The sequence below is a fragment of the Nipponia nippon genome, unplaced genomic scaffold (genome assembly GCF_047370975.1).
Source record: "Nipponia nippon isolate SJK-2023a ecotype South Korea unplaced genomic scaffold, ASM4737097v1 scaffold_13, whole genome shotgun sequence".
Lineage (NCBI taxonomy): Eukaryota > Metazoa > Chordata > Aves > Pelecaniformes > Threskiornithidae > Nipponia > Nipponia nippon.
The window spans coordinates 1,454,181-1,479,466 of NW_028262324.1; the positions used below are offsets into that span (position 1 = coordinate 1,454,181).

The 25,286-nt window shown below is 43.9% G+C and overlaps 1 protein-coding gene across 9 annotated transcripts in view; it reads right to left on the minus strand.

The window, feature by feature from the left end:
- The window catches only part of STK4 (serine/threonine kinase 4), a 64,178-nt gene that overhangs the window by 35,549 nt on the left and 3,343 nt on the right, over positions 1-25,286 (minus strand). For 3 of the 9 annotated variants that reach the window (XM_087749410.1, XM_087749409.1, XM_087749413.1), the window contains exons 2-11: positions 24,491-24,571; positions 23,515-23,643; positions 21,476-21,590; positions 20,754-20,918; positions 20,176-20,343; positions 19,494-19,631; positions 18,724-18,852; positions 18,240-18,293; positions 16,247-16,433; positions 2,986-3,143 (exon numbers count right to left, since the gene is read on the minus strand). In XM_087749410.1, the coding sequence (XP_087605536.1) occupies positions 2,986-3,143; positions 16,247-16,433; positions 18,240-18,293; positions 18,724-18,852; positions 19,494-19,631; positions 20,176-20,343; positions 20,754-20,918; positions 21,476-21,590; positions 23,515-23,643; positions 24,491-24,571 (1,324 nt within the window). The other 6 variants (XR_015702866.1, XM_087749411.1, XM_087749412.1 and 3 more) reach the window with 5 other exon arrangements.

Genomic DNA, 25,286 nt, shown 5'->3' on the forward strand with positions numbered 1-25,286 from the left:
TGAAAAAAGGTATGACATTGTCTAAACAAATCTTCTAGCATTATTACTTTAAGTCTGTGCGACAGCGTGTGACTAATGTTCACTGGCAAAATTAAATTCAACTACAAAAATTTTGAGCTCTGATTATGGCAATTAGGGATTCTACACAGAGTGCAGCCTGCCCATTAACAGCCTACCCCTGCGGCATTTTCATATGAGAGTTTGTTACAGTCTTCCTAAAAGCAAGAATTTTTGCCCATAATTAGTATTTTTCCCCCATGTTAAATAAATCATAACGTTCTTGAAAACATTTTTTGTAACCAAGCAGGGCTTAAATCTTCAGAGATTCTTGTTCAAACACGAGTGGGGGTACACATTAGCGCTATCGGGCATTGACTGATCAGTTAATAATCACTTCTACCTCCGAAATCCACGGCTGGAAATCCACTGGGTTTATGCCATCTCCGACCACAACCAGGACATAGCTGGAGCATCACGTCTGCGAGGAATGGAGTTCCTCACCTTTTAGAATGGGATCTCTGGGTTTCAGCTCTGCGGTGGATGGGGCTGACTCGATCTAACCCTCATCTAACATGACATTGCGATATAAATAGTGTCTTACTTGCCTGCTTCAGAGGAACAATGTTAATCAAGAAAAGGTCAAATGGTTTTGACACAGGGGAAAAGAGCAAAAAAATCTTTTGTAATTTAATATTGCCCTTTTTTTTTTGGAAGACGGGAGACTCCAGGTGCTAGTCACATAGGAGGAATACAGAAGAGAAGACAAGGCATATTTGCCTAGTCTGCAGCAGCACAAAGCAATAATATTTCAATCATGTCTTAAGGCCCAGGAGGAACTCGTATTCCCCCAGCATCTCACGGATCTCCTCTTTCCGTGGAATCCTGCAAACTCCGTAGACGCGCTCTGCTCAAACCTGCCTCCTTTGGCAACGCAGAAGTTACAGCTGCGGGCAGGTCTAGGACGGATGTACTCGATACACCTGCCAGGCAATGTATATTTTCTTATTCCACCACACTTATTGCATTGATGCTTTCAATTAGCAAAGCATTAATAAACATGACTTTTGCCCATAGCTAGCCAAATTCATCTATTTTTAGCCGAACAGGAAAACACAGGTTTAAGTTTTTGAATACATTACACAACCTGAGGTTACGCTACTAACCCTCAGATAAGCACTACACAAACACCCACATGTATTTATTAAGGTTGCTTTCAAGCATTTTTCTTATCCTACAGAAAAGAAAGCAGCTCTCTTACAAAATCTGCATGCAAGGCAGGCTGGTATATTCATACTCAGTGGAACTAGAGAAATACATGCAGCTGGGAAGCGAAATTTCTCCAAATTACTACATGAAGGTGACCCAAAGCCCGAATTATTGCTAGCTTTTATTGCTTGCTTTTATTGCTTCCAGCGCACTGGTAATCTATGCACATGGCAATACTTCAGTGCTAACGGAAACCAGCAAACAAGGTCACGCGCGTGTCAAGACACTCGCTTCGCGCATTCTAAAAATACTGGTAGGTCCCGCTTGCTAGAACGGCACCGACCTTTCCTCGTGTCACCCGCGCTGCCTGTGCCCCTCGCTGGGTGTAGCCTGCACCTGCGGCTGACAGCACCCAGGGCGGAACACATCCTCCTCAGTGGAAATCCGGGTAATTGCGAAACTTGTTATCAACCGAATTAGAAAGGGAAATAAATTACAGCAAATTTCCCCTTGGGCCATCTTCTGCAGACTACAAAAGACTTCTAAGATATTCCAAACCAGCCCGTCTTTCCTGGGAAATACCACACATTGAAAAATAATTGTTTATCATTAAATTAAGTTACAGCATGTATGGTGAATGAGATAAATGGAGTATCTGACTCGACTGGAATTGTGTATTTGGTCCAGACCCTGTGATACACAGGCAGCTTGCAGGTTATTTTTTGCAAAAAATGTTTATGCAGTGACTTTAAGCCTTCAGGCTAACCATAACGTAGTGCAAAGGGCTACAGGAGAGAGCACGCAGCGGGTCCCCTCAGCTAGCCATCCTTTTCAGTCTAAAGAGGAAAATATGAGATGCAGCAGCAAAGACAACACAATGTATGTAACAGCAGTAGGCTATACAATCTGTACAGACAGAACGAAAGGCTCCAGCTATTATTCCAGTCTTAAAGCAAAACATCTCCTGGAGTCGTGACTCGCACAGGGATTTCGCTTTCCACGCTGCGCTGTGAAGGTGGAGCGCATCTCACCAACCACCGAACGCGGCGTGACGACCTGAACCGCGGCAACGCCAACAGACGTCCGAAGGGCGCACGATGCACTTTAAAAAAGCGGCTGCAGTGAAGTATCATTGCATGAAAACGCAGCGGAGGGAACAGCGTTCAGCAGAGCTCGCATCTTCTGGCATTTTGAACTCAAAGCAGACATTTTCCATCCTCACAAAAAGAATTAAATCATAAAATTTATGAATAATAGATCTTTCTTTGGACTTCTGAAGAGTTCCTAAAAATTCTGAGCACGTGAACCTTAGTTAGGAAGACTGAAATTGAGGATTTGAAAGAGAAATGAAGACGAGCTCCATGTTTATATAATAAAACAAAGCCCAGTGCCAAAGCTTGAGAAAAACAAGAAAATTCGATGGTTCTAACACTATACATTCAGGATTTGCATCTTCCAACTGCCATCTGGAATTCTGGTTTTTATTTTAAATGCATAATGAGGAAGTAAAGCAAGATAGCTTGTACCTTCATGTCCTCGGGCTTTTTTGTTCATTTGTTTGGTTTTAAAGAAGGAAAGCATACAGATAATGCCTGGTTATGATTACCGAGAAAGACCTAAAGAAAATGAGTTTTTCAAAATGCCCCATCCAAATGCATTAGCAATTAGAATCTCCTCAAGTTCCCATCAGTCTGTCAAAACAAGAAATAATCTTACAGCAGCTCTGACTAAAACTTTTAAAGACTGTCACATTGATTGAATTTCGAAGTATAGACTTACAAATTCGTAGTCTCCATCCTGCGGTACTTTCCAATCAGATGAATTTTTTGTCTGGCCAGACACATTCTTCCCAAAGCTATTGATTTGATTCTCCTTCTCCTTCTGCTCAAAATATTCAAGGAATGATGGTTTGGCCGGCTGCATCGTTTCATCCCTCCCTGGAAATATTAAAAATAAAAAAAAAAAAAAAACAGTTGTTTTGAAAAATATACTTTCTGTTATACTGCCTTACATCATGCCCAAAAGTGATCATCTTTTTTTTGCACACACTAAATCACATAGTGCTGCTAAAGTACTATTTTTTTGGCAGCTTTTCAAAGATAAAACTGACTCTACAGTGAGAAAACCGGGGAAGGGAAGCTTAAAACCCACCACCCGAGTGACTGCAATGCTGGAGGCCTCGGCCCTAGACCTGCAATCCAGCCATCACAGCACACCACCAGGTAACCGAGCTCCACACACTGAATGCTAGACCTAAACTGCTACCAACTAGAGAGGCTGGGATTTTTTCATCCCAGCCACGTTGCGTGCGCTGCAAAATATGCAAAGTTCCCAAACTAAACGGTGGTGTTTTACAAGCAGAAGCTCGTCTTTATGTTTATCAATGGGATAGTACAAAAGCGAGGCTTTCAAAGACCACGTCCACCGTAGAAACATCACGTAACTTGCCTTGGGTAGGAGTAGTCAAGTTCTACGTTTCTTGGGTAGAAAGGATTAATTACTTTGCAAAGCTGCTTTTTTTTTTTCTTTTTATAAACAGTCAGTTAGTAAGTTTTCAAGTTTACTGCCCTAGCTTTCTTTTTGTAAGTTAATTCCTCTGAACACACTTTCTTAGTGGAGTACTCAAATAAGCCAGATACATAGATTAACCATTCAATTCCAGACTGCATTTAAGAAACTTGGGGTAATAAGAAATGGGTAAGGGTACAAAGAGAGACAGAGGAGTCAAAATAACCCCCTAAATAGGAATACTTTGATTTTTAAGAGCGGGTCTCATAAGCCTCCCAAGCACCGTTCTCAATAACAAGGAGTTCACCCATACTGATGGGAGAAGGAAGGATACAGCCAAGAGCACAAAGCTTTAGCACAACCAGATTTACATTATTCTTATTTGTCTAAATTATTCTTTAGAACAAGCAGAAGTTAAAAGAAAAGGAAGAACACTGCTGATCCATTAAAAGCAACGAGCTAATAAAACTGCATTCTCATAGGGTGCCTAGGTCCGTTGGGTCGTTGGGGGGATCAGGGGTACGCGCACTCGTGCGTCCCTTCTTCCTTCAGCCATCACACCATCCGAATCTCTGCCCGCGTGATTTAAGTACCACTACATACAAGTAAACCTAGCAACCCGTTCAGCAAACAGGCTTCCACCACCGGAGGAAGAAAGGCAAGGTCCCAAGTTCCCAGCTGAGAGCGGATCCCCGGTGCTGTCTGCAGAGAGGAGGTGGGCTCCCGAAGAGAGGCAGCTTCAGCTGCAGGCTGACGGCAGCGCCATCGGGAAGGAACTGATGAAAAGCCAGAGGATGAAAATACTGATTCCTAGCAGAGACCACGTAAAAACCGATACAGGAAGAAAACACAAAATTTAATGTCACAGCAAGTCAAGATCGAGAGACCTTCACTATCTCCAAAGGAAGATTTCTTTACTAGTGCAACCGGCACAGCATCAGGTGTTGCTGACTACCCGGCCTGTCCTGTCGCTTACAGCACAGCTAATATCTTGTGAATATTATCTCAATCGAAACAAAGAGGCAGGCTCACACAGAAAACATGCTTTAACGGGGCTGCACCGCAAGACCACGGCAGCTGCAAACACGGCTCAATGCAGAAACCATCATTTTCAGAAAGCAGGACTAGGACTAGAGTTAACAGCAAATCAAAATAGCCTAATTCTGGACTGCGGAAATAAGTTCGCTGTTGAATGCCGTACACGCGAAATAAATATAATCTGTCAGGCAGGCCATCAGCCAAACGTTTAGAGCTTCAGACAAGCACAGAGGGGATGGAGCCGTCCTTTGAGGCGCTCGTGGGGCCTGCGTAACGCAGAGGCTCTCCTACAAGGGTCTGTGCCATCACAGGGCAGTCCTCGCTAAGGACGTTCCGCAGCGCTTTCCTCCTGAAAAAATAGTAGCTACTCTGGAAACCCATTAAGATTTAATCACCCAGTATTATTCTTGCACATAAAATTGCCGTCCAGTGATCCAGAACTTCCCTGGCAGACTCTGTCTGATCCTCAGACAAGTGTATGAATTCCTCGGTCGGCTATGAGATACTTTAGGAAGTTATTTGTCTACAGACATGTTAAATACAGCACCAATTTCCGCAAAGTATGAGAAATCTTGGCAGGGTATTTGGGCCGCGATACTGCGGGAAGCGTGGCTCTGCACAGCCTGAAATTTCCCGATGCGTTTTGAAGCAGCACTGCATCGCGCTGCCTCTCCAGGGTCAGCTAAAAGCTCGAGCGTGAATTGAAGTGCTTCTACTTTTGCACCACGACAACTGGAGCAAAGAAATTATTCTACCCCTGGCAGTAGTTCCCCTTTTTTTAAAACCAACCCCAAAAAACTCATCATACAGAATGAGAGCAAGAAAGACACCTTCAGACGGGCTGCGTGAAGGTCAGTCAGGGAACACGCCTGCGAAGCGGACAACAGATTTGCTGTTGGGAATAATTACTGAAATACAATAGCGATCTAATTACCGCTAAGTGATAAAACATTTATTTAGGACGAAGGAAACGCACCCCTTGCGTTCTGCTGCAGTCCAGCCTGTTTGGAGCAGGAGGCAAGTTGTTATGGGCAATCGCGGCAACGTTTAACACCAACCGATTTTGCAGAAATAGAGGAATTCATAACCACCTAGGCTAAGCTATACACAGCTCCCTGAGAGCCGGCCTAGGTCTCCGTAATTCAGGCTTCCTAGGGAAAATAAAAAAAATAAAATAAAAAAAAAAATCTAAATGAAGCTCACCCTCTGTGTTTTGAAAACAATTATTTGCAGCACAGGAGACCTTGAAAGCAAGTGTTTCACTCCAGTGACACTGGCTCATTCAGTTCTTTCCCATTTTCTTTTTTTAAAAAGACTGCTCGCTCATAGCAGAGCTGAATTCAGAGTGTCACTTAAAATAATCATGCTCATTTCCCCACAGCTGGTATTTTACCAAGAACTGCAATATTTGTAAACAACTAGTTACATCTACTGAACAACCACCTATTGCAGCATCACCGAATTATTGAGAGGCATGTCCAAACCCAAGCTTTATTTAATAAAACTCCTCTTTTCAGGCAGAAATGAAACAAAGGAAGGACACGAAGTGGTGGTGGTAGTTTATAATCCTGAAGAACTAATGTCATTTCTGCTCCCCCTCACCACCCAATATCTGCTCCCCTTAGCACACATCTACAAACTTATACCTTACTAACGAGAGCTAAATTTATATTTTTAAGGAATTTTCAACCCCACCAGGACAAGCAACCAAAAAGCCGGGGGGCTGCAGCAGAAGGCTGCCGGACACCGCAAGGGTCTCTGCCAGCCCGGGGAGGGCAGGAGGGGCTCTGGCTGCCATCTCCCACCCCAAGAGGCCACCAGAGCCCCGCTCTCCCCAGGGGAAGGATGGGACGAAGGGTCCGAACTGCAGCAAGGGCAACTCGGTTGAACATAAGGAAGAAAGTTTTCGCAACAGGGATGGTTGTGCAAGGGAGCAGGGCTGGAGCAACCGCGCAAGGCCCTGGGCAACCGGATCTGACATCGCACTTGGTCCCGGCCAGCAGACGGGGAGACGGGCTGACGGCCTCCAGGGTCCCGGCCGAGCCCAGCGCTTCTGCGACTCACGCTCTTCACGCCCGCTGCCCGACACCGAGCCCTGCCGCCGCCTCAGGCCTTCCAAATGCAGCCAACATTTAGTCACCAAGTTCAGCACATTTCTACACATCAGCATGTAACGCTGCATCTTTATTTAACGTTTTGGGGGGTTTTTGTTTTTAAACTGATTAAAATAGAGATTGCTAACTGACAAAGAAAGAATGGAAAAAAAGATAATATAAAATGAAAAATATCCAGAATACAGATCTAAAAGTGTCTGAAATTTTAGTTGCTGGTATGATCTCAGTAGGGGCGCTCCCGGAGACAGAAAGACATTACTCCAAATCAATTATCATCCCAGCACAACTGGATTTCTTTTCATTAATCGTGGCGCTTAACAACAGTGTCAGCTTTCCAAAGATGATCTGCTATTAATTCAACACAAGAATCACACTGCTGTACCCTTAAGCTTTGGATACCAGGCAGCCGAAGACAAAAATCGATCACTGCTCTTTGCAGAAGCAGATACTGCTGAAAGACGACACCGCACTAAACGTGTCCGTGCCAAAAAGCATTTGGCTTCCTTGTTTTATAGGGTTAGACTAAAATACGAACATTTGACAGAGAGTGAGATCACAAGCGTGGCAGAGAAGAGCCTTTTATGAGCAGGTCACCCTGCGGCGACAAGAAAGGCTTCACCGCGCATTTATTTTGGAACCTAAAGAGTTGCTTATAAGGACGAGCCGCAAGAGGTCCCTGGAGCCATTAACGGTCTACCATTTAGATACGCAGTCATCTTTTAGGAGCTGTATTAATTACACAAATGGAACGCCGCAGCTCCGCTGGAGCCGGTCCAGCCGACTGCAGAGCTGCAGGTCTGGGTAGCTGCAGAGGGCCGCCGGCGCTGGGAGGACCGCTCCCCGTCCAGCCCGCCGCGCGGCGAAGGGCAGAAGCCCTCTGCGGAAAACTCGCAAGCGCTGCCTGGTATAAAGTCACGTTTAGAAAAGTATAAGAACATCGGTATTGTGCGTGAGAACAGAAAAAGATGTGGAATTGGGGGGTCCAACGGTAGAGAATGCCATCAATTGTGAAAAACAAATATGCCCTTCGATTTTGATTTTTAAAGGAGGTTGCTACCTCAGTAATAGTGTTACCCTTTCAGCACTGGAAAGCAAAAGTCCAGCCGCACGCGGTACCGTGCAAGCCAGGACAGTCCTCACCCAAAGCACAAGCAGCCCAGATGAGCAAGACGACGGCTACGGGCAGGGCACTGCAAGGAGCCAAGGCAACAACTTGCCACTGCGGGGCAACATCAGCAACAGCCAGCGGCCGCAGCGTACCGGATCCTCCTCTGCAGGCTACAGCAACGGCAAGTTTTAAGGAAAACACTAAAACAACAACGTGCTCCCTCCCAAAAAACGTCACCCGTCTGAACACCGGAGGGAACGGAAGAGGTCATGATGTCTTAGTGGCTGACTGCAGCCCACAGGCCTCCTTACGGCAAGCAAAAGATGACAACGAAGGTGTGGAGGGCCTTCCAGACACTTCTATCTCCATATGATGCTGCAGGGAAAGTAGAATGATAAAGAAGAAACAGCACAGTCAATTAAGCCAGCAAGAGATTTCCTTTTTTTTCCCAGCAGTAAAGAGTATCCGTGAAACCAGATCATTCAGTATCATCTAGTCCCAGAAATCAAAGCACTCATTTTGTTGATTTTGTCAAATCAGCTCTCACAATTGAAAACTTTCAGAAGCTCGTGAGCTTCAAAGGACGCCTTCAAAAGGAAAGTGGGTTTTACAAAGTCCTATCTATCTGAAGAAGCTTGCTAAGCAATGAAACTAGAATTTCTGCTTTTCTCTAAAATTATCCTTCTCTACTCAAACTTGACAGCAGAAGAATTCTTGTTTTGTTATTCTTTCCTCTTGAAAGAGATTGCTGTTACCTACCTAGGGTGGATTCGGGAGTCCCAAAGCTTGTCATGAGAGAGAGGGCCAACCTCAGGAACACATTTTTTGTGCTCTTTACTCAAGTCAGTTAAGTTAATACAGTTAATACTTAAAATTCCTATTCTTCAAGACACGGTGAGAGATTTCCTCCCTTATATCACAAAAGTTAGAGCTCGAGTTGTGGCTGGGAACAGTCAGATCATGCTATAAATTAATCTACAAGAAGGTAATGTAAATCAACAGCAATGAAGCGATCAATTACTACATTAGCAATATCGGACTAAAGCGTCGTACTGGGTACACACGTATGCATTTGTCAAGATTTCAGGAAGCCGCAGTCTTCAGAAAGACAACTGGCCTCAGCTCTGGAGAATACTCGTGTTTACGAGAATGAGGTGCCTGGAGCAACACCCAAACGTTTTAAGCCGACTTGCGCTAGGAGAGGCTCACGAACGCCCTGCACAAAGCCCGGGACGTTGCAGCCCTGCGAGCAGGAGCTCAAAACAGCTCTGCAGAGATGCAGTGAAGAGCACTCACGTTAGCTTTAAAGAAAGCAGAGCTACCGCTGCCTTGAGTCAGCTGTAACGCCAGAAAGGATCCCCCGGGACAAGCAGCCTGGGCTTCTGCTATCATATACAAGATTGTATAGTCCCTTTCACAGAGGGATCAAGATCTCTTGTAAAGCAATTTGTTTGCTTTTTCCTTGCTGCTGACAAGCTTGCTGTTCTCCTGAAGTTATAAACCCTCTCGTTTCCAGTCTGAAGTTCACGGGTCGCCAGTGTGGATGTGCTCGTTCTTGAGCAAGCCTCAGCTCTTCGGCATTCAAACCATCATCCCCTAGAGTTCTCACCTTCCCTCCTTGCCCTTTTAATGTATTTTTTTTTAAGGGTTCACATATCCAATGTCATCTTTCACCGCCGGATCACGTAACAGGCTTAGTCCCCCGCAGCCCCGTAAGCTTCTGTCTGCTTTAGACCGAATTATGTCACTTTGAGGCGTGAAACGCGCGTATTTGGGACGCACAAAACAGCACCTGATGATTATGTGCAAGCAACACTTCATTAATATTAAATTTCAACTGGAATTGCAGTTTTATTTGCTTCAGGGTATTTCTCAGAGATCACAGATGAACTTTAGCAGCTGGACATCATAATTTGTACAGTATGAACAGGACTGAGTCATTTTATGCAGCAGAGCAGGGATGCCAATTTATTCAACCAGAGCAAAAAGTGCTCCATCATTAATGAATTCACCCCATGGCAACGCAAGCTGAGATCTCCTCGCATTAAAAGCGGACCCCATAACACTTCATATCTATATGAAGCCTTTCCATAATTATGGCCTATCTCAAACTAAATCGAAGCAGAACATGCCTGACAGGTCCTGCTATTAAGGAGGAGCTCCTAAATGACCATAAAAATCAACGCTAGGTATCCTAACTAATCTCTTTGAATGAAGATAAGCATCAAAGTCACCTAAGGAAAAGAGTACCGACACTCATCCAAAGCTGTGGTGTATATAATTGAGGACTCTTTCTGAAAGAGGAGGAAACCCTCACAGTAATGAAAGCTGTTTAAGACCAGGTTACCTCCTTTTGAATCTCTTTTACGTAAAGACTCGGAAAAGATCATAAATATATAGCAGCTTTCTTCCTCCATCACAGATTTTCAGTGGACACCTACATCTTCCACCTCATTAGCTTGAATTGCTAATTTAGTCCAGCAACTATGCGACACAGGCAGCGAGACGGGAAGGTGCACGAGGGATAAAGCTAACGTTTCCTAGCCTGCGTCATCTGGCTCGGGGTCTGATCAATCTGGAGGAGAAGCCACCTCGTCGGCAGGGCTGCAGTCCTCAGGTCCAGCACGCTGTGGGTAACGGCTCGGGCTCCCCCAGTGGCACGTAGCCCAGTTAGCATATGCTAAACACCCTTTTATTCATAACCCAGAAACTCATTTGCTTATCTAGAGAGAACAGAAAACAACACAGCAATGAACTTCTTTTTTCCTGAAGCTTGAAAATCTGCCGGTAAAAATGAATTTGGTTTTAAACTTCTGCAGTTAAGGAATTTAAGAGTTTATAGAGTTTTGCTCATTCCTGCTCAGGAGGAAAGCTTTCTCCAGGGTTTACCTGGATCCAGTAGGAAGCGAGTTTATTCTTCGAAGAGACAGGTAGGTTACAGTTTGCCTGTACGTGCAAATATATGCATGCGTATGGGATGGAGATATACTTACCGAGTGATGTACTACTACTCTGTCTCGGTTGAGTCTCCTGAAACATACTGGCTCCTGGATGCTGTTCAGGACTCTGTTAGTCATACTCTCCCTCAAGACAACGCTTCTGTCCAGAAAACCAAAATCCCCCTCCTTCCCATCCCCCGCCATCGCAAATGCAGGGGTGCTTAATAATCAAGTGTTAGGAACAGCAAAACCGGCTGTGTTAAACACATACATCTTTCTCCAATTTCAGTGTCTCTGAAAATACAAATATTAACAGATGATTAACTTTGTCTTAGCCTTAAAGCTCTGTCAAATATTCAGGACAACCAAACGCATCCAACTTAGATCCCGGACTTGACTTTTCTTCACGCTTCAGCCTGCACAGAGCCACTACTGCCATTGCTAACACATCGCGCAGAACTCCGGTAGCCTACCGCTGTTCAAACAGAAAAACCAAAACCCAACAACAAAATGACAGCATATACAACTCCTCCCATCGCTCAAAAATCCTGTCCGCGTGTCCCCGCAACTTGATATTATTCTTAAACAAAACGTGCTGGCTGCTGTTTACGTCAAGTTTGCCAGCAAGGCAAAGATAAGAGTAAAAAAGATAAGAGTAAAAAAAGTTAACACAGCTAGAAGACTTATCTGTGGAGATTTGCATTCTCTGCACCTCAAGAGCGGCAGTACGATGCTTCTCACGGTTTGAGAAGAATTTAAGCGATGTAGGTGTTTCTATGAACAGCCTGTTATTTAAATGCATAACGCCAAGAGCGTTTTATGGTCCAACTATGCCTAAACGGACCAGCTTATTTTAAACACAGAACTGTACCACTGGACTTTATTAACACCAAGTAGTGGGAAGCTGCTGCGAAGAGCTACTGTCTACAGAGAAAACCGGAGGCAAACCACAGTATCTTGGCCATACCCATGATGTAAATCCTGACAAAATGGGAGCCACTCTCTACAGGACATGCATCAGCCATCGGGATAGCCTGCACCTGCACTTCTGGGACAGCTGCTGACACTACACCACCTATAGTTACCTCAGCTACATACCAGTAATAGTTTATTCAATTATAATATTAATGCAATCGCATAAACCTTCTGCCATCCATATTCATTCTGCTGTTCACATTACAGCTTTTACAGCCATCGCTTCACATGAAAAATTACAAGTTAATTAGCGGAGACAAAAAGTTTCCTGAGTCTTGGCAGCAACGCTTCTCCGGTTTAGGTTTAAGTGTAACCCGCTGGATGCCTCACAAAGCCACCGAGACCAACAAGCTTACTCGGATCCATTTTTCCAATAGAAAGTTGCCAAGTTTGCATCTTTGCTCATTTAATTTGCTAATGAAACCCAATCTCCCCTCAGAAGGGGAAATACCTTTTTAAAAGGACACAACCACGCTTAGCAGCGTGGGCATGGCAAAAGTGTAATAAAACCCAAACCACACCTAACTTTATTATAAGAACTAAGGCTAGAATTTTTTATTTTAAACTTCCACAAATTATTAAGAATTTTTACCTGCACATTACATTATCGAGGTAGGGGCAACGGCGTTACTAGAGCTTCTGGTCTACCTCTGCGCCAGATGCGCTACTGAACGCGTCCCGCGTTCCCCAAGCCCCCCCTCGCCCCCCCCAATTCTTCCACCCTCTCCAAATCCCTCATTCGTCTCGGCCCAAAAACCAGACAGCCCAGCTCACACCACTGCTGGCAGTTCTGCCTTCTCCAGCGTCGTTTCGTTTGGTGCTTAAACAAGCAAGAGGCACTTTAACATAGAAAATCGGACAGATTATAGTACGAGACAAACTAGATCCTGTTTCACTTGGATCCGATCGTATCGCAGCGTCCAAGGAAGGCAATACGTTTATCTGCTTTATTATAAAATTACGTTCCACTCTTTACATCGAAGAGAAACTCACGCCAAGTTTCCACTATCTAAAAACCTACAGCAAATAAAGCGGAAAAAGCAAAAGAAGAAAGAGTAAAAAAAATGCTGCGCTGTTTACTAGCACTATATATTCTCCCACAGAAGAAGTTAAAAAAGATTATTTCGGAGACATTCACAGTTCAAAAGTATTCCAGCTCTCAAGCACAATGTCTTGTCTGTTATTACAAATGACTGTTCAGCTATAGTTCCTCAGCCACTTCCAAAGTTTTCCTGGAACAGTTTAACTGCAATCCATAAGTAATCTGTTAGCAATCGATTTATAAATAAAATGTGTTGCAGCGCAATTTAGTATCCGCGGTTTCAGGCAATCACTTGAGTGCTTTCAAAATGTGTAACAGAATGTCATAGTGACATTTTTAACGCTGCCTGAATATTTATATTGAGTGCCCAGAAAAAAGCCAAGCAAATGAAAGAGTTTAAGCAAGCAGAATTACAGCTCCATTGACTGCAAAACAAAACTTCCCCTACAATGTAAAATAGGAGAATTTAAGAATGCTTCTCCTCCGAGTCTGAAAAGTCATGAATTGATGTAGGCAAGAATCACTTTCAAGGCTATTGGAAGTTGTTTGCTAGAGATTTCTAAGACGATCCTGTCTAAAGCATCATATTTTAATGTCCCATAAACACTTTTTACATTAAAAACAAATAAAACCAAACCAAAAACTGGTAAAGACACAGATTTATTTCTTTTAATTAGGACGACACGCTAGAACACGAGCTCAGAAGCCTGCAGTTAAAAAGCCCCAGACACCTAGGAAAGCTAAATTCTCCTACTAATGCCACGCAAGAAAAATCAGGTCTTTTTTATTGACTTAAAACAGGTTTTATTGTGAGTCATAACACAAGCTGCCAAGTGAAATATAGACTTCTTTAAAAATATAAATCAATGAAGCTTCTTCAAACTCCGTTGTTTCCAAACAGCATTATTACATTTGTATTTAAGATTACGAAAAGAACCTGCTCCAGAGAGTTCTGCAGCAGGCTGCCGAGCTTTACAGTTAAATCAACTTAACTGAATGTTAAGAGAACGTGCATATGGAAACGGCAAGCTGAAAAACAGAGCTATAGGCAATTCACGAGGGGCAAGCTGTGCAGCAGCAAGAATTTCAGCATTATGCTACTGGGGAAGGAAGAGAATGGGGTGTTGAGGAAAAGTTAAGTTTTAGGCTGGTACAATCATTTTCATTAACACCAGATTTCTTGCAATCAAGGTACAAGTTATTAAAATGCAGCACAAGCTGCAGCAGAGAGTGCCGAGTCCAGCTGGGTTTCGCTCGATACCACCGCGGGAAACCCATCGAGACGAAAGCGGTACCAGCGCCAACCATCGCTTGCACCCGGGACCTCGAAATGCTCCCCCCCCGACGGCAGAGCTGCTCACGCCCTGCTGCCACCCTCGGCTGCGAATACGGGTACGCAGCAGCGGTGGAAGAACAGAGCGTGTTGAAGAAGTCTGAAGTCCAAGCGGGGGTTAAAAGAAAAAAATCCACTTTCTTGTCACAGATCTAGAGCCCTTCGAGCTGGTTCTGGAGCTCCCTCTTGAGGTTAGACACACTACAGGAAAGCCATTGCTATATCCTCATCACCGATTCTACTCAAAATGAGCGTACAAATGAGCGTACGTCCTTGCAAAAGGGATTACCAAAGGCGCCTCCTCAACCCTCTGCACGCTACTTTGTAGAGAGCATTAGATGCTTTTGAGTCGCAAGCGCTGCAATCTTAAAAAGATGATGAGAAGACAAGCACGTGTTAAACTGGGGAGATAAACTGAAGAGGTGCTTTCCGTACACCCGGCTGGCAGCCAGCGCAGGAGCACCACAGGCAGTAAAGCCCTGTTACTGTGAGTCGTGAAACGGAACGGCACACACTGATGGTGAGAAACCAACAGCGGTGTCCGTTTGTAAAGAAACTGCAACGTCACTGCGTTTATTTAAGGCTGTTAACGTGTCCCACTCTTTGGGTGACCTTTTAGGTGCTCCAGGCATCCACCTGTCTCCTTGCTAGAGCCACCTTGCTCCACAAAACCCGATGGCATCACTCCATCGTCTTTGTGGCCACCAACTGCTATAGGGGCTGACACCTCTGTTTCTTAATGTGCTGAATTCAGTGCTTGCCGGTTCGGAAAACCCTTTAAACAGGTTCTGCTGAAATTTCACTCTCAAACCCAGGGTCTTTCCACAAGCTCTAGAGGGCCCCCGCATGGAAGATGCTTTCAACACAGAAATTCCTGAGAAAAGGATTTCTCCAAACTCTTGTTGAGAATTTTTTCCTCTCCCACAATAGCTACAGGTTCAAAATCAGATGGCCAAGGAGGTCTTGGGAAGCAGCGCAAGAGCCAAAAGCACAAGCCTTGCCTACGATGGTCACATCTGACTACTGCCGAGCCCCCACTCAGCACCTTCCTCAGGCCTTGAGCAACCATCCATGCTGGCCAGCTGGGTCGTCTGTGACTGCCCCGGCCTCAACACTGCTGAGACGACCCACCTAGCAGGGACGGGTTTCTCTGAGAATCCATAATTCAGAAAAGATTATTTTTTTTTTTCTAGTCGTACTTTTCCAGGGAGGCTCTCCCTGCCATTTCTTTAACGAAAGAAGCATTTTTAACCCTTTTCCAGCTCAAACTGTGAGGTCTTCCACAGACTATCAGAGATCAAAGTCACATCATTGTAAATCTTACATCTCATGACAAGGCTTGTAGTTTTAGCCAGCTTTTCTATTTTAGGGCAGAACAGATTTCAACTTGAATGTCTCGGAACAGCAACACACACTTTATTCAGTTGTCCTTAGCGATTAAAGTAACACTAAAGAAACACACAAGTCAAACGAGATGCTAGCTCCTTGCTGTGCTTGAAACGTGTAAGATATTTGTCATTTCATAAACTTAGCCCTTCATTTGATGCATCAGTTCTGAAACAGGCTTGCTGTTTTCAGATGCCGGGTTGCAGCCAGATCACCTTCTAAAGCAACACACATTTTTTGGTTAACCCCATGCTAGAATCTCCCTCCTCTACATTCTGTGAAAAAGGCAAACAGACCAAAAAAGAACCAACAAAAAACCATACTAGCTAGAATCAGATCTTATTCGATCGGCACAGGAGCTTGTGCAAATAGTGCACAACTCATCAGCTTACCAAATGCAAGACTAAAAAGAATGGCTTGAAACTTAGACCTAGAAAGGGTCTCTCTGCTGCCAGAGGGCACTGGCCTAAGAGTTTTAGCTCCCTACAACCAAAAGACATCACGATAAACTACCAAAAATGCCAAAGTAGGTTGGGAATACATATAGCCCACACTAGGTCCTAAGCAATTTTCTAGAAGTTAAAGATGTTTTCTTACTTTTCATGGTGCCCTCCTCCTCTTCGTCTTCTGTGTTTATGACCATTGTACCCAACTGGGATTCCAGGGTGCCATCATGTTCTATCATTGTGTTGGCTCCATCGCCCATCGTGTTGATAGCTCTTATGGTACCAGTTTCATCTCCGCTCGCCCTCACCATGGTACCTGAATCGGTTTCATCTTCTTCCTGTACAAGGATGCCATACATACATTTTTACTGATGGTGGTGAAGTCCTGCGAAGAGTGGCTGTCTTCAAGGACACTAGCAAGTCTTACTAATTCAGAGATTTTTACAAATACACATGGAAGCCAATGACATTTCGGTTTATGCATTTAGTTCTCTCCCTGTCATCTCCAAGCAGGTAATGAAAAGTCTTCATACTTTCTGCCAGCGCGATAAATAAGAGAACAGATAAATAATCAACAGAAGCGTCTCAATGCAACGTGTATCTCATTTCTGACCTGGTGACCTGTCTGTAAGAGTAGATTACAATACTCAGTCCGTCAGTCGTGTTTCTAAACTAAAACCCCTATGTCAAATGGTACAGCTCATCGAGGAGTCATTAGTTATTAGACAGCAACAGGCCGAAGTCTGGAGTGCATGTGGCACACCGAAGAAAAACGGTCACCCCGGTTGTTTTTTTTTTTTTAGAAGTCTGCCTTTAACATTTAGGTAGTTTTACTTGCTATAAACTTCAGAAGCACTGAAGAAAAATTAACTGAATTTGCAAATCTTTAAAAAGGAATGAAATAAATTATCAAAGGCTAGCCATTTTTTCAGATGAAAATCGTTTCTTATCTTTTTCATTTGTTAACAGGTAGCAATGTTATAGAAGTTTCAATTTTTGCTGTCAAGGCTCAAGAGACTGACTCTGCAGGAAAACACAAGCTCCTGAAACAAATTCTGGTAGGACAGCTTCCTGCAGACAGTTACGTTAGCCAGAGGCAGTAGTTTCACTAGGTGGTGTGTGCTTCGCTAAGTATATATCGTGACCAGGATTTCATGAAGAACAAGGTCAAAATTTCCACAATCTATTTAGTTTCTTGGAAACGTGGCCCAGGTATCCAGCTACAACAACAGAAGTCACTTCCTAGGTTTACAGCAGCGTTTCTAGGCATCTCGCCTCGGATGAGATGCTCATGTTTTGTTGTAAGGATGAAGTTCACAGTTCTGTGTGCGTGACCATGGGCTTACTGACCTGTATTAGGGCTAGAGGGAAAACACAGGTCTCGCACATCAAGCTGTAACACTCCATCTCAATGTCACTGAAAGAAAGAAGTACAGCCCTCCACCTTCTGGTGTTCCATGCATTTGATCTGTTCTGTCAAGGGTGTCGATGTAATTTACTTCCCAAGCTCAAAACCAATAGCAAGAGGAGGAGAAAACTATAGGAGATGTTAATGGAGGAAAAGTAATTTCATGTGGAGATGAGTGGGTGAGAGGAAGTAATACATTTGTTAGCTACACATCATTTAACAAAGGACTACAGCAGAAATTTCCACAGCACTTGGGGAGTGCTCGGGAACACTTTTCTGCTAACAGACACGGAGTAGAGAAGCTTCGGGAAGACACACACACACCGACGGAGGCCACAACTCCACTACATAGACACCATCTCTCAGCAGTGTGACTCCAGATCAGTCAGAAATGAAGGAGAGAGGGTAGGGACAATACTCTTCGAGTCAACATCATGGCAACAGGACCAATAAAATTACTTCCACACTGAACAAAGATGCAGTCCCCAACCGGAAAACTAGATGAACGACGTCTTCAGCATAGATACCATGGACCATGCTACAAAAGTCTAACCTCTGAAAAGGACTCTGGCATACAATGCCTTTTGCTGCCCGTTTCATTTATGCAGGTTGAAGCAGGCAGAGGCTCAAAAACCAGCTTTTGACATGCTTTCCATATTCACATGCTGTGACCACTGAAACAAGGAGCCCCAACTTAAATGCACAGCAATCCCTTGAACACTTGTCATGCCCTCACCTCAGGTTTCTGTCGGTTGCTCTTGTGTAGTAGGAAGTTTCTATAAGGGGGGTTCTAAAGCACAACAATAGTAAAACAACATAACATATCATAGTGCATCACAGATCTTATTTTATACTAGGAGAGCAGTCAAAGAACTGAATCTACAATGAAAAATTCTCATTACTGCAAAAACAATATAACCCAACTGGGAAAACGTATCAAGTCTTTCGCATACACTACTTTGTAGACTTACTCAGTCGCAGGTCTCTAGCTACACTCGAAGCAAAACAGTAAGCCATACATGCTGGCTATCCCAGTCAAATACGAAGATTGAGCAGAGACCAAGCATCGGATTAAGCCGTCATAAAGTAGAAAACTCGAGAACTAAGTCAAATCCACGTGCAATTGGACAAAATATTGCAAAACCAAAAACCAAAGCACCTAAGCCTGATGAAAGGAGCAAGAGTTTGGACTTTGTACATTGTTGCTATTAAATACTCACCGAGTTTTCTTCATCATCTTGATCTAGTTCACGCTGTTGCGCCTCCTGACGTTTCAGCTTGATATCCATTGCTTCATTAATCAAGTCTCGCAGAATTGACACTCCTTTGGCACTTTTAACAAATGGGTGCTGAGAAGTATTTTAAAAACGAATGAGCACTGCATCCGAACCAAGATATAACAGCAAAACACTTACTATGGCCCACTTCCAATAAAAATTAAGGTTTAACTCAATGCCTTACTAAAATAAAAATCCAACACTTCTCTTTGGCACAGGAGGGAGACCTCCCACCCTCCAAACACACTCCAACGGCACTACTGCTGTGAGGCCTTGGGCTTGTTCCCCTCCCACAACTCTACTTATTGCTCTCCTTAACGGCGTAGCTGTCAAGAACCAAGTACACAGATCATGATCATGCCTAGACCATTCTGAGCAATCAATTCCATTTAGCCTCCCCTTTTTAGTGTTTTAAGAGGCAGTCTCTTGGCAGTGCTGCTGAGAATTTGAAAATAAAAGGAAAAAAAACCTCCAAAAGCCGAACAAACAAAAAAACAACCCAGAGAAGACAAACATAGGAAGTGGGACTGGTTCTTAGGGAAGAACTGAAAAGTTGAAGTTGAGCGCAAGATTTCTGAGATGAGATATTAAAAAGTAAAATCTGCAGTGAGCAGGAGCAGCAAGAAACAAAACCAACATCTCAACAGACACGCAGCACTGCCTACCCGAGCAAGCCTTCTCTAGAGTTTATGTTCTTGTAAGAAAAGGCAGACCTGCAGAAGCTGTGTCGCAGTGGCGCGCTGCTCCGGACTCTTCACAAGACACTGTTTTACAAAGTCCGTGAAATTGTCTGACCAGAGCTCTGGTTTCCGGAATGTTGGAGGCGGATTCGTAGGAATCATGAAAATTGCCTGAAAACAGAAGAATATTCCAGATTTCCAAACAAAGTTCAAAGCTTTCCAACAATACAACATAAATACACAAGGAAGACATTCCAAGTTTGCTGCTTCTGAGAAGTGTGTGCCAATAGTATACACAAATTTGCTCAGAAGGATCAAGTAGCAAGAAAGCAGACTTTTCTCACCAGATGCTTACACCTCTGTCTGAGCCGTTACATGCCCCAAAAGGTGTGAACATGCCATTTTTAGTCTTAAAAGTTTGTGCTTACACAAAAAAATATGGTTTGGATAATGCAGCTGAAAACATGTTTCTTCACACCCAACACAGGGAGCTTCAGCTATGACTTAACAGAAGAGGATCGTGATTTTCCTTCCCACGCAGAGTCTCCTTCTCAAAGACCTGCTTTTCATTTAATCGACCGTACAAAGAACTGACAGAAAACAAACCATTTACTCTAAATTAAAAGCAAGACGGTATGTTGATGTGCTATTCAGCCAGCTGTAATAGCAAATCCTTTCCATACAGCCATACATTTTAAAAGGCCACAGTCCTTACCCTCATAGGATGAATATCTGCATACGGTGGCTTGCCTTCAGCCATTTCTATTGCCGTGATTCCCAGGGACCAGATGTCTGCAACACAATTATACCCAATTTCTTGAATCACTTCTGGAGCCATCCAAAACGGGGTCCCTATCACCGTGTTCCGCTTTGCCATGGTGTCCTGAGAAGAAGAGCAGGATAAAGATCCAACCAATGGCAACTGCATTAGCCACAAACATTCATTAATGAATTATCCCCCTAGTTATCTTTCACTTGCACACACACGCATTATTAGATTCGGCAAGACTGGGATACAGAAGGCTGCAAAGAGGAATTGAAATGTGCTTACAGAAGTTAGAAATATTCTGAAGAGAACAGCAAATGCTGTTCCAAACCATTCCTTAGGCATAGCAGCTTCCACAGAGGAAGCTCTGCTCTAATCTCTTGCTGGTTTAGAGTCTCATTATGTTGATGCAAAGTGCTAAAAACCAGTTTAGAACAATTTTGCAAAGTCTTCACAAGCACGTCGTACTTGCACGTAGGTTAAAAAAGACAGACTGAAGTGGACACAACCGCCGTGGTTTTACTTACCGTAAGTTGTCCTGCCACTCCAAAATCTGCAAGTTTAGCATGTCCCTCTGTATTTAGCAATATATTTCCAGCTTTGATGTCCCTGTGTATTTTCCTCATAAAATGCAGGTACTCTAGTCCTTTCAGTGTTGATTGCACTATTGTAGCGATTTCCTCCTCTGTGAGCTAAAGAAAAGAAGAGTTACTGCCAGCCTACGGGCTGTTGACACCTAACACTATTGTGGTTCAGCCGACGTTTTCCTGAGATTCCCTAACTGCCATTTAATTGCCTTCGCTAAAGGCTGCCATACTAATGGGGAAATTAGTTAGCAACTTACAGCATTATGTAGTAGAATTAGATTACAACCACCATACATATACACACGCACCGTATTTCACATACCATAACCCTTTCTCAACTAGTAATTCTTATTCTGCAATAACCAAAGTAAGGCAAAGTAAAGTCTGTTATTCAGAATCAGTCTGGGTTTTCAGGAAAGCCAATAAACTAAAATCTGCTCCACCGATTACATCATCCAGATAACCAAAACTCGATCAATGGAACCAGCTTTCCCATTTTCAGAGGAACAAAGGACCCGCGTCCCAAGTTATGGCAATGGTTGCATCAGGCATTGAACACCGTGAGAATTACGCCCAAACGCCAGTGCGCAAACTACTCGGCTTCCTTGAGCTGTCGGACACCCAGATTTCCCATGCATACATTCAAAGGAGAAAGGACGTACAGTTTTGTTTCGTAATCGAATAATATCAGACACAGATCCAGCGCCGCAGTATTCCATGACTATCCACAGGTCTGTGTTCTTAAAATAGCTGCCGTAATATTTCACCACATGAGGACTATGAAATGTGGAAAAAGGAGAAGAAAACAAAGGGTCAAATACCAGTAACCAGCATAACTGAACAGCCAAAATGCACTGCAGAGGCCCTAAGTATGTTTTAGAAATTCAGAGTTGAAGCGCCACTGAAACTCTGATCAAAAGTATTCCAAAACAATCTGAACTCGCACAGGGCTCCTGCCGTCCTGCCAGCCTCTGCCCCACCGCAGCGCTCATCTGACCTGCCGGTAAGGCAGTTCAGAGAGCTAAACTGTCTGAAAATAAATCCTATAGAAATAAGGAGCGATTAGCCTTCAATCTGGTTTAGCTCCCTGAACTGGATTACAACAAGGTCAGTGCTATGGCAAGCAAGAAGGCAGGACAAGGGAATGAGAAACAGAGCATGGCAGTCCCTGCTAAAGTTGCTCTGCAACCAAATGGAAACATTAAATGAAGTCCCAAGTTTGCTGGAAAACAGCTATCACGTTCATAAGAGGAGCATTCCCCCACTACCACATGCACCTACTTGTTTCGACACTTTGGTCCAGGATGCATTTGAGGCATCCAGTACAGCCTAAGGCTGTCTCCCACAGTCAGCTATCTGGCTGCCCAAGAAGCTAACCACCTCACGAAGTGCATTGATCAGCATAACCATCTCTCCTCCGGAAAAAGGAAAGCAGGAAACTAACAGCAAAAACTGTTCCTGATTTTGTGGGAACGGAGCTAAGGACCAGGAGTGCACCTCATCCGTTCTGCGCTGAATATTTTCTACTGAAAAACTGTAAGAGTAGCAACTCAGTCACACCGCCCAGCGTCCCTTAACGCTGGCGCAGAAAACGCGCTGCTCCAGCGATTCACTCCCTCTGCTGTTCATAACTGTAAGGTCTCCTTTTAGGCCTCACAACGTTAATACTTAATTTCTTTTCGGAAAGAGACACCTAGTACTGCTTTCCAAGTTATGCAGTAAGATTTTTCATGAACAAATTCTTTCAAAGTTACATGTTGTTGTCTGCCACCAGTCACCTTCATTTAAAAACAGTGAGAGTAAAGTGCGATAGAATGACTGGGACCATAGCTTTATATTGCTAATGCAAACTATTTTAGATAGTTTCCCCTGCCTGAAGTCCATCAAAGTAGTGCTTCTTACGGCTAAATTCATAATACCAGAAGAAATTAGTATATTTTAAACTTTCAGCCTAGGGGACACTTTGAGAGAAGGCCTTTTGCACCCACGAGCCCTTAGTTAGCTATGTTAGTACAACATCTTTTCCCGTGAGAAACGTGCAAAGACAACCCAGAGAGCCAACCATCAGCCCGCAGAGCTGCCAGCCAGTTATTCTGGGGATGCTCAGATCAGCAGACAGCTTGTACCGCACTAGGACCTGCACAGGCAGAAAACGGCCGGGAAGGACAATTCTGCCACCCAAGCCGATGACAGCACGTCGATGATGCACATGCAAGAGCAGTCATGCATTAGTGGCTCTCATCCACATGCTCCTTAAAAAAACCCAAACAAACCCCTCTCCTAACAATTTTCTATGTCCATATTAAAACTTGTTTAGAATTCGTTACCCCTCTGGACACAGGAACTGCTGTTCTAGCACACAACCATGTTACTACTGTTCAACACGCGCTGGTGCATGGGGAGAACCGCAGTAGCCGCCCGCACGCTTGGCTCTCGGCTGGCAGCAAGTGCAAGGTTATTCAACTTAGCTTAATGCTCTCTTGTTGCAAGCTAAATTTTTGTCGTCTTACCTTTGCTTGGATTAACACTACCCAAATGGTCAGTTAACATGACTCAGTTGATACGAGGTAACTTGATCGTACAAGTCCGGCCTTTTAAAAAACATTTAAGGCAACATCATGGCTTTTATTTGATTAAATGCCAGATCACAGACAATACTTTTCTTTGCATACCGATAATGGGGTTTGCAGTATACATTTACCTGTCACATTGCTGCATTATGGATATTTCCTTTATAATCTCTTGCAGGTCAGATTCCACAGGAACTTGTTTAATTGCAACAACTTGACCCGTTTCTTTATGAATGGCTTTGAACACGCTGCCATAGGAACTATGAAACAAAACATTAAACAAACACTGAATATAACGACATTTTAAAAACGCAAATGTTATGGTTTTGCTTTTTGCAAGTGCAGCCATCAGGTAAAAAATTAATTATCCTTCTGCTAAAAATATTTTGTAACGTAAATGATCGGTCCACCAGCTTCTAAACACTATAATAATACAAATAAGTCACAGCACACTGAGACAGTCAGAAAGGAGCCGACCATCATTACACGGCCCGTAGCTTTGGGAGCGCCTTTTCCACTAATCCAACAACACAATTCTCTCTTTTTCCAGCCTATGGTACCAGCTGAGCATCAGTAAGAACTACAGCTCTGGTCAGAGAGGTTTGCTTGTCCTTGCCAGATATTATCTGTCTTATTCCCAGCTTCCTTATTTACAGCAGCCAGGCAGATTTACAAATCAGTTTTTTTCAAATGAACTGCTTAGGGTGGCAAACACGGCTCTCCCCAAGCGTTCCCATGCTGCTCTGCCTTACCAAGTGGCACAACGCCACAGAAGCTCATTTCCCCCACGCAAGAGGTACCAGGGATGAACTACAAAACCTCTCGAGCTCCCACAGAGCACTATCAACTCCAGGCTGGCTTTTCTCAACAATGTTTTAACTCCCTACTGCTGAGCCGTAAGCTACTGGTTGGATTAAGATATCTTACTCTTGGGAAACAAATTCTTTGTTCTGTTACTAACCAGACACTGTCGGTATGTCAGTACAGACCTTTGCAGTAACAGGATCACGACAAAAGTGAAAAATCAGAGACCGCCGAACACATACACGTTACGTAGATTTGTTCTTAGAGAAACGTACGTGGGGCACACTGGAATAGACCACATACCCTTCTCCAAGCTTCTCCAGCACATCAAATACTTCTTCAGGCTGTTTGGTTAAACTGTCTTCATCCAACTTCTTCAGCTGCCTGTAGATGTAAGAAGAGAGAAATGATTACATTTAATTTTATGGCAGTTTGGGCTTTGCTGAAACAGAAGAATAAATAGCACCGCTTAAACGTACGCAAGGCTTAGCATGAAGTAAATTGATTATGAAGTAAGTTTATTTCACCTGACTAGGAGAGCAAATATTATTAGCATCCAATAGCAAAAGAGGACTGGGAACTGCAGAGAACAGCATTTGATCAGGCACACAAATCTACAGCTCCTCTTCGCAGAAACGCATCTCAGGATCTACACGCTGGTGGTCAAAACCCAACAGAGCACGGCAGAGTCTTGCAGCTATTGAACGTATCTGCTAACGGCCGGTATCTTGCACGGAAGGATACGTGCTAAGCCCATGCAAAGGGAACATCATCTTCCCTGATGCCTCGGAGTATGTGTGGCATACATTTGTTGGGAGGAAGGAGGCAATACTGATCTCACCTACGCATTTTTAACATCATAGAATCGTTAAGGTTGGAAAAGACCCTTAAGATCATCGAGTCCAACCGTCAACCTATCACTGCCAAGTCCATCTATACCATGTCCTCAAGCACCACCTCTATCCGTTCTTTAAATACCTCCAGGGATGGAGACTCAACCACTTCCCTGGGCAGCCTGTGCCAATGCTTGACCACCCTTTCGGTGAAGAAGTTTTTCCTAATACCCAACCTAAACTTCCCCTGGAGCAGCTTGAGGCCG